The sequence below is a fragment of the Drosophila innubila genome (assembly GCF_004354385.1).
Source record: "Drosophila innubila isolate TH190305 chromosome 2R unlocalized genomic scaffold, UK_Dinn_1.0 1_C_2R, whole genome shotgun sequence".
Taxonomy (NCBI): domain Eukaryota; kingdom Metazoa; phylum Arthropoda; class Insecta; order Diptera; family Drosophilidae; genus Drosophila; species Drosophila innubila.
In genome coordinates, this window is record NW_022995374.1 from 17,651,617 (window position 1) to 17,662,865 (window position 11,249).

Here is an 11,249-nt window from a genome sequence, read left to right on the forward strand (position 1 = left end):
AAATACCCTTTAATCCGCTGTGAGCTTGCCGAGCATGTAAGGTAACTATTGCATCGAAACTTAGGTCAATTTAATGCAAAATAATATTTTAATTGCTAAAAAATTCTAGTAATTTTCTTGATTCATTTATTTTAGTACAAAAATTGTGTAATGTTCTGTAAGTCATTTAACTTACATTACGATTTAAATACAAATTTTAAGTTTAATATCGTGATTTTTATTCGAAGTTCAACTATTTTTTTTATCCAACCGAACTTAATATTTAAAAAACAAATGTATCGGATTGGGTTTGATTCCAAAAACCGGACATTAGATATTAAATTTTCTGCTTTATGCATATACTCTCTACATTTTGTGATTACAGGATATAACAAAACGAGTATTGAGCTACAAATTGAAAATGTGCAATCAACAAATGACTTGACGATAACTGCAGTCATTGGATATTTTGTATTTTCCCTAACGGCAGACAAATATGAAATGATTTTGGAAATTATTATTATTAAGATGCAGTAGGGATATTTGATATCCCTTCGATAGTCGTATAATAACTAGTTTTAATTTGACAGGTAAATCAATTTGTAGCCGCAATTAATCAACGAAAGCTACGCCCCAAAATGTTGCACACACATTGAAACACACGTAGCATTTCAATTTCCTTGTCGGAAGAGACAGCAACAAGCGCAAAATATGAAAATGGAACTGGGGAAATGGGGACGAGGGGAATTATGGGAAACGGGGTCTTTGAAGTTCATGTTGTTTGTCAAGAAAATGAATTTCACTTGACGGCGATTATGTGGCAGCCATTCAGTCAGCCAAGTTGTAGCTGGCAAAAGTTTTGTAAAACATTTCCGATATTTCAAATACAACACCGAACCAAAGCAGCTGTACATTGAACACCGCAACGCCCACTTTCTACTTGCCACTTGCCTCATTTACCCCTCCCCGTTCCACTGCCAAAGTCCATGTCGAGCGTGTCGTCTAACCAAAATGCCAAACACGAATACCAAACGGAACACTGTCTGACAGCAGCCAGGGGATAGCGAAGGGTACAACTTTTGCCTAAATCACTTAACAGAAAACAAGTGTTGGCATGTGCCCTTCTACCAAGAATTTACCAACCACCCTGCCCCTCTTTACCATCCCTGCTCTCATCCCAGCCATCTCTTTTCTATCACAAAACTTGCTCTGCGCCTTCTCAATGAAAAGTTATTTTTTGTTTTTGCAATGCGAATACGAAGGCAATGAAATATAATAACAAGAAATAACCGGAAGCAGTACACAGGAAGCGTGCTGTTTGACATACCGCACACCAACACACACACACACACACACACACATTTTCCTCTCCCCCTTACCGCTGTCATCATGTCACCCCTTGTGCAACGAGTTGAGAGTGCGTAAACATAAAATCAATTACATGTGCATACAAAGTGGCGCCCACTAGCGGCCTGCAGCTGCAACATGTATGTTTGTGTGTATGTCGTCTGAGTACGGGGATTTACATTAATTACAGCACGAAAAGCTTTTGACTTTTATTGTGACATAGGCCTGGTAACTAAGTAAGTATATAAAACCTATGAATATTTCAGTCTCCACGGAAAAAGCAAACTTTTAAAAGCTAGCTAAGAGTCGTCTTTCCCAAACGGCCAAATGTCCACTTAGTTAGCCATATACACTTACACACACACACACACACATTATGGTTCTGAGTTGGGTCAGCAGTGGACTTAACTTATTTCAAGTTGACTATCTGAAATTGACAAAAACTGTGAAATCTCTGGGCCCAGATCGATTATGAAATCGCTTGCATAATTCATGGATGTCATTCAAAGATTTAAAAATTGAAAACTGCTTCATTTTCTTCTTCTTATACTGTTTGTCATCATGAACATTGAACATGTATACTATATTTTGGACTCCATTCGATTTTGATTCCCTTGCATCAGAATTGAAAATGTGCCATTTTGTTTAATTTAATGCAAATCGATGTCGATATGCGGTCTTATTGACATTGGTTATACCCTGCCGTATCCATGTTGTCATCTCACTCGTTACGTACGGTTTTTTAATTAGCATTTTGCTTGGGGTTTGCAACATGTTGCATGATTCTGTTCGTATCTGTAGCCGTACATCTACATGGTTGCAATTTGTACGGCCATTGCAATTTATGTTGCCATGTTGCGTACCCCAAAAAACCGCACAGCACGAATAACACCGCAACGTAGTTTGGTCGCCATTTCACGATCTCACTGCCTTTTTCAGTTTTCTTTGCAAGTTACGCCAATGATCAGAAATGTGTAACTTGAAAGGAGTTAACCAATTTGCAAAAATATATTTAATTTGATTTCATACTTTCTATATTTTAATATCTCTAAGTTTATTTTTACTTGATTTTTAAACAGTGTAGAAATAATAATAAAATCATTGTTCATTACAATCTCCGGTAAAATAGAAAATTAATAAATTGTTTTGTATAATACTGAAATTTTCTCCCATATTATGAGGGAGAACCCAATAGAATTCCTATTCTTTCTGTTATGTTATTTGTCTATCATTTTTATTTTAACTTAAAATAAACATTTCATTTTTAATTCAAACGGATTTTACTACATCACTTTCCATCACAAATAAAAAATCTTAGCTTTACATTCTACATTGATAAACCTCAGTTTGGAAATTCTATGGTCTCTATTCTTCAGATTTCATTCAGACTCACTGAAGGTAAGCCATAGTAATAGAAACTTTCTTTCAGCATGTAATGGAAAATTTTATTTGTTGCATACTTTTGGGAGCGGCAGTAAAAGATTACCATTTGGCATACAATTCTTCATTCTCATCTGAATGGCATGTAATTTCAGAAGCTGCCATGGAAAGCCATAGAAACATGGGCGTTTCATAAAATTATTGAGATGCCTGTCCGTTGTCTAGAGCATTCCGCCTTCACCCCCATACCAATGTCCATGCCAAGTGCAGTTACTTTCTGCTATCTGACAGCATTAAAAGTGTCTGCTCAAATTTCTAACTTGCCAGAAGAATTTCTACTGCCGTTTTCGCTTTTTTGTATGTGTGTGTGTGTGTGTGTGTGTGTGTGGGTTTGTGGATGTATTACTATGGATAAAAAGTCTCTCCCCCCGAACTCCTTTCAGTTGCACGCGAGAAATGTTTCGTGACAAAGAATTTCAAAAGTGAAACAGAAACAGAAACAGAAGAAAAACGTCGGGGAGACATTGTAAAGCGTTGCAAGTAGCGCAAAACTTTGAAGTTTTATTAAAAATACACACCGCAACATTCTTCAAGAACTTTGCACACGAAAACGTGAGATAATTTAGAAAGCCAGAGTCTTGAGCCGCCACCTGCTCCGGCTTCAGCTGCTGGCCGGGACCCGAGTACTTGCGGGCAGGTGAATAGCATCGTCCTTACCGCTGTGGAGTGTCAAGTACTTTGGATAAACTTTTGTGACAGCTCAATTTGGGAAGGAAATCGTATGAGGTGCTCCGCGTTGCTTGTGGTTATGTCAGGAATATTAGAATATTAGTTGATAGTTTGCCAACATCTAATGAGGAGTTGTAAGTTAGAGAGCGGACTGCTAATGACAATGTAATTAACGCAATTAGTGTATGAGGCAACTTGGGCTTAAAGCTCACTTGAAAGACATTTAACTACTTAGATTATAATAAATTTCCTGCACAACTATGACATAAATTTACCATTCCACAAATAGTCACATCCCTAGGCAGGCTGCAATTGAAACACAACAAGAACAACAACAGCAACAAGAACAAGAACAACAATCCGATGCACTTAACTGACAGTTCCGCCCACGTTCCGTTCCTTGGCCTGAGGTCTGTCAGTGCCAGTGGAACATTAACATCATGTTGTGGTTATGGAAATTAGCCTGAAAGGATGACAAACACTGTGCGTGGCAAGATTTATGCTCAGCTGGAAACTCAAGTACATGATGAACCACATCTCGGGTACATCCTGTGAAAATGGAGCACAGCAGTGTAGGCAGGACAAGCTACCTAATTGGTATTTATTGCTATTTAAATGCAACCAAAACTTGTTGCTACTTTTCACCTCGTATTTCATCCGATTTTCCCAGCAACAACAGCAACGTCAACGCCCCCAAAAAATGTCGGATGCAGACAGAGATCATTGTGGATCAGCCAATGGCAGATGGCTGCTATAATTAGATGCGATCATCGAAAGTGAGAGAAAGAGAGCAAACATACTTAAGATACACTTATGTATGCATGCGTGTGTGTGTGTGTGCGTGCTTGTATCTGTGTGAATGGATATCTTGTGGATGCGAGCAATGCTCACATCTTGAGGCTAATTTCAGTGGGCACACGACTTTGGCACGGTTTAGTATCGTCGCGACAATTATCGTAATTAACTCGTTTATGTGTTGTGTGCTAATCCAATTACCAATTATCCAAGTTCGCGCAGGATGCCCCCTAAAAGACGCAGAGAGCAACAAAATAAATTAATTCAATCAGCATTCAATTAGAGAGACAAATGAAGAATTTTAACACACAATTCGCATACCTAATTCAATTGTGTTGCATTCTATTCGCCTCATCTTCATCATCACCATCACCATCATCATCATCATCATCATCATCATAATCAGTGTCATTGTCAACGTGCTTGTGACTGTGTAGCAATTGTTCAATTAACCAAAACATTGATTGATCAAGTGATTTCAGAAATTTTAATTCAATTTGCCAACCATGTTAAACTATCAGCAGCAACTACACTCTTTACCCGTCGGCAATGCCGGCAATTTCTACTATGCCGCATCTGCAATGCCGTCGGCAGCACCGGGCTCATCCGTGTCCGGCCACGGATCCGGATCCGCACCAGCTTCAGCATCTGCATCCCACTCCTTGTCAGCCGTTGAGGTAGCTTATGCCTCACAGCCACAGCCAATGGAACTGGAACTGGAACAGAAACTGCACGACGCATCCTATACGAAGGATAAGCACAGCACCAACCGAAGGGAACTCGACAAAATGCATCGATTCTCCGTCGACAATCTCATTGAACTGAAACAGGATGCTTATGCCAAGAGCAAAATACCCCGGGAATTGACTAATAATTTTGGTAAGTCTATAAACTTGTTTATTTTGGTCAAATCGCCTTAAATATAGTCTACTTAAGTTTCAGAACTCAGAATAGTGCTTCTTTTTTATAAAAATAATAATATTTTTAATATAATTGCAGCAGATATTGATTAAGCTTTATGAAGAAAATTTTGCAAGAAACTACATTTTTTCATCCGATTTGTTATTAAGTACTTTTGAAATATCCATAAATTTCCTATTCCTCCAAAAAAATTTTTCAAGGTTTGCATGTCAAGAATGTACCGAAAAAAATTAACTTTAATCCCTCATTTACTTAAATACATTTTCAACGACTTACTTAAGAAGACAATCGATATTTGTTTACTTGAAAATTAGAAAATCCCTTTCCACGGTAATATATGTATTTATGACAGACATACGAAGATTTTTATCTACTGACGACTGACTGACTGACTCATTTTGAAAACGTTACAAAACTTTAAGTAATATTTCATGTCTTCAGAAAATCTGCAAGTTTCGCTTAAATAGGAGAAGATTAAATTTAATCATTTAATTTTAAAAGGGTCCATTAATTTTTATTCGAATCGATAAAACGACATTCGAAATCGGCTTATCCTGTTCCTTCACTCTTCAAGTGACAGTAAATTGTCAATTTTTTTTAAGTTTTACATATTTTTTTTAATGCATGGGGACTTCTGCTTCAGGGTGGCAATCATCAGGCAATGCATTCCATGCAATCATTATAGTTTTTTTTTTTTTTTGTAACCCAACCAAATCTCTTACCCACGCCATTTGTCTCAATTTGTCAGTGAAGCTGTCCGCAGAGTTGCATCGTAGATCAGCGGCAAGTTATGTAGTATGCCGAGCACTCCATAGACAACTGCAGTGCCCAATGAGGTCCCCAGGGAGGGGGAGTAAAGGAGATGTTTAATTTGAATTGCCAGCGAATCGGGCAACGAGCGATAAAAAACAGTTGCAGCTTAATAAAAAACAAAAAAAACAGAACACGAGAAGCGAAAATCGAAAGGGAAACCTCAATCAGAAAAGCATGAAGTGCGATAGGCCTGGGAAAGGGGAAATTCGGCTGGCAAAACGGAACGGGAAACGGGAAAGGAGACTGGCACATGTTACAATCCGAGCAATGACAAAAATAAACACACGCCTCTGGCCTCAACCATTTACAGCACACGCGGGATAGAAGCATGAGTTGAGCTGGAAAGGGGGCTACAACTGCTACTGGTTGGGATCTCTCTCTCCCCCTCTTACTCTCTGTATATCTGGTCGTTTATATGCTCCACTTGGAAAATATAGGCATTGGGCGATGCTGGGCACATTCGGTTGTTCAAAGGCATGCGGCCTCTGAGGGAATATCATGTCAGCTTTGATTACGTTTTGTCATGTTGACAATGTTGAAGTGCTGTCTGTTTGTCCGTCTGCCTCCACGACTGTCTGCAGTCGGAAATGCTACCAAAATAACAAAAATAAGAAACTAGCGATTGAATGACGACTTCTGATAGCATTGCCATTGCCAGCGATCACAATGGGACGAGCATATTTCATAGCAAATTATGTCGTTGACAACCAGAACAACAACAACAACAACAACAACAGTAACAACCTGGCCAACAGACAACATGTCGCCTTCATCAGGGAGCAGCGCCTTTAATGTTGACAACCTGCCGCCTCCGGTTGAGGCACGGTTGTGGCACGAAACGAACCTACATAAAACGGTGGCTCAACCACAACCACAACAACAGCAACAGCAACAGCAACAAAAATGCATCAAGATGACGCTGTCAACCATTTGGATATGCAATTGGCGGCGGCATAAATGAGCGAATGTCGCCCACATATGGCACCTAGATGTCATGCATGAGTTGCAACTGACGCACACACACACACACACACACACAGATACACTTGCAATTACCTACATAAATCACATATCTATACATATATCCTATCCTAGTTAGGTGTATATACATACATATGCCTTCTGCATGCGTGCTCATAATATCATAAATTCTCAGCTCATTTCAATTCCAATTTATCATTTATGAGTTAAACAGAGACATGGATTACGTATTTTTATTCTCAAAAAAATCTCATGATTCCCATGATTCTTTAAAATATTTAGGTGAAGTATTTTATATATTAACTGATTAAAATTTACTTTGGAAAAGAAAAGTATAACTTAATAAGATTATTATTAAAAATTAAATTTATAAAAAAATATATATATAAATATATAAGAAAAAACAGAATCAAAATTCAGATTTTGCGCTTAAAACTAAGAAATTACTTTTAGCAAATGCGTAAAGAAACTCATCAAATATTTTATTTTTTTAACTCTCTGCTTTTTTATTAATCCCTTAAATTATGTGGGTTTTTTAATAATTGCCGTGAATATTCCTGATTTTAATAACCGGTCTTTTTTATGGAACTTAAGGTTTTAAGATTTTAAGTACAAGTAGAAAACAAGGGGGCTCCGCCCCCTGCTCGCTTCGCTCGCCTACCCCCGGCTCGCTTCGCTCGCGGTGAGGTGCGGCTACAGTCGAGCACGCTCGACAGTAGGATACCCTGAGCCCATGTCCTCTTTTATAAAGTTGATTGTTGCCCATTTTCAATGGGCTCAGGTATCAAAATTACACACGCGAAACTATGAACAACTTTCGGTTTTCTGAAGTCACTGTGCTTATCACTGCAGACTACGTTATTAATGCCTCACTGAACTAATACATCACTCGATTACGATTACGACTTGCGATTTACCAATTTATCAATTTCTAATTAATTTTAAATAAGTTTAATATAATAAACTTTAATATAATAAACTTGTTTAAAATTAATTAGAAATTGATAAATTGGTAAATCGCAAGTCGTAATCGTAATCGCTTGCAATCGATGTAGCGTGTGTCAAGAGTAGCCACAAACTACAACTTTGCTCAGCCTGCAATCTGGCAGCACCCATTTTCCTCTCTCACTCTCTCCCACTTACGCAACAAATTCAAGCCTGCCAAAGGCTGCTGCAGTGCGCGCGAAATTTGAAATAAAAGGCAATGTCTAATTTTATGAGATTCTTAAAGCGGAAAATGCTAAGTTTTTTATATATGTGTGATACTTATTATATATATGTGTAAGGAATCGAAAATATTAATAATTAAAATTATTATTTTGCAGCTTTCAGTGCTCGGCAAAGATGCAAGAGTAGTGCTGCAAAATGATCGCTATTTCTCTCATGCAATTTCATACATACATAGCTATCAGCTTCTGCTGATTTTTGCCATGCAAAAATACATATTTATATATTAACACAATTATATTTTAATCAAATTGTATATTTGTATATACATAAATTATACATTAACATTTTCATTACATGATATCGATAATATTTTTGCTTATCGCTTAATTCTTATTTGGTACCAAAAAAAAATGGGTACTTATTCGTTCTGTCTTTGTGCGCGCCTTGCATACAAACGTGAACATGCTGTCTCGCTCGCACGTTTGATTTGCCATCCAAATGTAATTATTCAACTAAATCTAAATTCCGAAATAACTTCTTTATTTATGGGTCAATCGCTTTGAAATTTTCAGGGTCGTTTAATACGCATACTACTCAACTGATTGTTCAGTTAGGAGTGCTATGTCAAAATTGCGCCTGTTAATCGTTATTTTTCAATTTGTGGGCGAAGGGGCGTGGCATCAAAAATTGGAAACAAACTTGACCTGCGTATGGTATTCACAAACCTGCATTCCAAATTTGAAGTCTCTAGCACTTACAGTCTCTGAGATCGACGCGTTCAAACAGACGGACAGACAGACGGACAGACGGACAGACGGACAGACAGACGGACAGGGCTAGATCGACTCGGCTGTTGATCCTGATCAAGAATATATATACTTTATGGGGTCTGCCACCCCTCCTTCTGCCTGTTACATACATTCTGCCAAACACATTATACCCTTTTTTGCCCATTTTCAATGGGCTCAGGGTATAATAAGCAACATATATAAAGCAGGCACATTAAAAATTAAGATACAATTTGTACAGATTTTACAAATTTACTACAATTATATAGCACAATTAAATAAGGTACTACAAAAAAAGAAGTAAGAATATAATATAAGAATATGTAAACTAACATTTAAGTAATATCTTGGTAATTGTGAAAATGTTTTATAGTTGTGACTAGTGCTTTAAATATAAGTTAAGCTTGTAGCGCTAGGATGATATTAATAATAATAATAATAACATTTTTTTCAAACAATAACTTTTTACGTAGAACCGATTTCTATAAATTTAGTTAATTTGATCAAACCAATCTTTGAGTTTAGATACACGCAATTTGAAATAGATAGATAAATTCACAAAAATAAATGTAAAAATGTATATTCTATATTATTTATATTCTTTGGTCAATTGTACATAGTCACATTTCATATGTATATACTCGAATGTCTGTGTTATTCCATATTTCTTAAAATGTTTTCCAAAATGGAAATGCTTGGCCAGCATTAGACGTGAAATCAATTAGTGAAAGTTGCCGCTCGCTTATTGTCGCTTAATGTCACAATTTCAGTTTAATTAATAGATCGTAAATTTGTTGCATTTGTTGGTCTGTTGGTTTGTTTTTCGTCGGGTTGGCACCTAAAATTAGTAGACAGCTGCCCGCTGATGTCGTCGTCTTCGTCAAGAGAGAGACAGAGACAGAGACAGAGAGAGAGAGAGAGAGAGAGAGATGTTAATATATATTTTATGACCCATGCCATTTGTTTATGACCTCCCCAATGACAATAAGCCAAGCAAAAGGATCAAACAGAATGCAAAATTTTATGGATGCACGGCCGTAAAAGTAAACCAAATTCCAGAGCTGACGCATTAATTGATGTTCGGGCTCTTATCGATTATTTACGAGTCTGTCGTGCATTGCCATCAAAATTGCACCGTTTCCACGAATCCCACTAAAAGTGAAAGATTTCTCCTAAATGGTTTCATAATTGTCTTCCGTTGCAGGCGGCGCCAACGTTGATTACCCCAATAATCTGACATCGGGGCACTCGAGAAAGCCGAGACGTAACCGCACCACCTTCAGCTCAGCCCAGTTGACGGCACTGGAGAAGGTATTCGAGAGAACGCATTATCCCGACGCATTTGTTAGAGAGGAGCTGGCCACAAAGGTGCATCTGAGCGAGGCACGAGTGCAGGTAAAATGCAGACACATTCTTAACATTCTAGGGAATCCATTGTAATCTGTCTGATTCTAGGTTTGGTTCCAGAATCGTCGTGCCAAATTCCGTCGAAATGAGCGCAGTGTCAGCATAGGTCGACCACTATTGGATACGGCCACACAATTGGTGCCTGCTCCAATACCCAACAATATGCACAAATATCCGAATCTGGCCCACACAGCACCACCTGGAGCCTATGCCCTGAACTTTGCCCCACTCGAGCTGCGTTCCTGCCAAAACTATACCAACTGCTACGGTGGATTCGGCACAAATCCGACAAGCAGCAGCGGAGTGTGCTCCTTCTTTGGGGCACCCAATTACTGTGTGGCCGCCAACTATGCAAAGAACGCGTATCCGTCCCTCTGATGATGGCCAACTCAGCCCAAGCACAGATTCAAATGTATTTCAATTAGCTAAATTGCATTATTATATTTTAGAATGTATTAAATTCGAATTATACCTGACTAATATTTATATTTATAAAACATTTAATGACAAATGTCTCCTTTGTTTGCTTTATTATTATACCCTATTAACAGCTGCACATATTTTTCCAGACATTCTCTTTGACACTTGTTCAAAAATTTCAAACTGTCATAACTTTGTCAAATCTTTACCGATTTTCTTGCGGAATGACAATTTTATCATAATTTGGTCTCTATTTTGATTCTGCATCAAAATTGGAAAATTAAATTTTTCTTCCCTTTCTGTCCATTTTTTCCATACTTGACACTTTTGCCAAGAACTGGATATTTTTAAATCGATGCATTATTTTCCAAATATTATATTAAAGTTTAACTTAAAAAATAACTTTTTTTCGTTGTTTTTAAAATAATAATTAACTTAAATAATCGTTTTAATAATTTGTATATTTTTATAACAACATTCGCAACAACTTCAATTTCTCTTCTACTCATGTGACTATTA

The 11,249-nt window shown here is 37.5% G+C and overlaps 1 protein-coding gene across 1 annotated transcript; it reads left to right on the forward strand.

Annotated features, from left to right (window-relative positions):
• The first annotated feature begins 4,934 nt into the window (after positions 1-4,934).
• On the forward strand, positions 4,935-10,706 carry LOC117783077 (paired mesoderm homeobox protein 1). Its single transcript, XM_034620255.1, has 3 exons — positions 4,935-5,109; positions 10,108-10,298; positions 10,359-10,706. The coding sequence occupies exons 1-3, from the start codon at positions 4,935-4,937 to the stop codon at positions 10,686-10,688; spliced, it is 696 nt and encodes a 231-aa protein (XP_034476146.1). The 3' UTR covers positions 10,689-10,706.
• Positions 10,707-11,249: the final 543 nt, after the last annotated feature.

Excerpts from the sequence above, each read along its gene's own strand:
- LOC117783077 (XM_034620255.1), top strand. The coding sequence starts at position 4,935 with ATGGAACTGGAACTGGAACAGAAACTGCACGACGCATCCTATACGAAG. Across the intron at positions 5,110-10,107 it reads GGAATTGACTAATAATTTTG|GCGGCGCCAACGTTGATTAC; the intron begins GTAAGTCTATAA and ends CTTCCGTTGCAG. Across the intron at positions 10,299-10,358 it reads TGAGCGAGGCACGAGTGCAG|GTTTGGTTCCAGAATCGTCG; the intron begins GTAAAATGCAGA and ends GTCTGATTCTAG.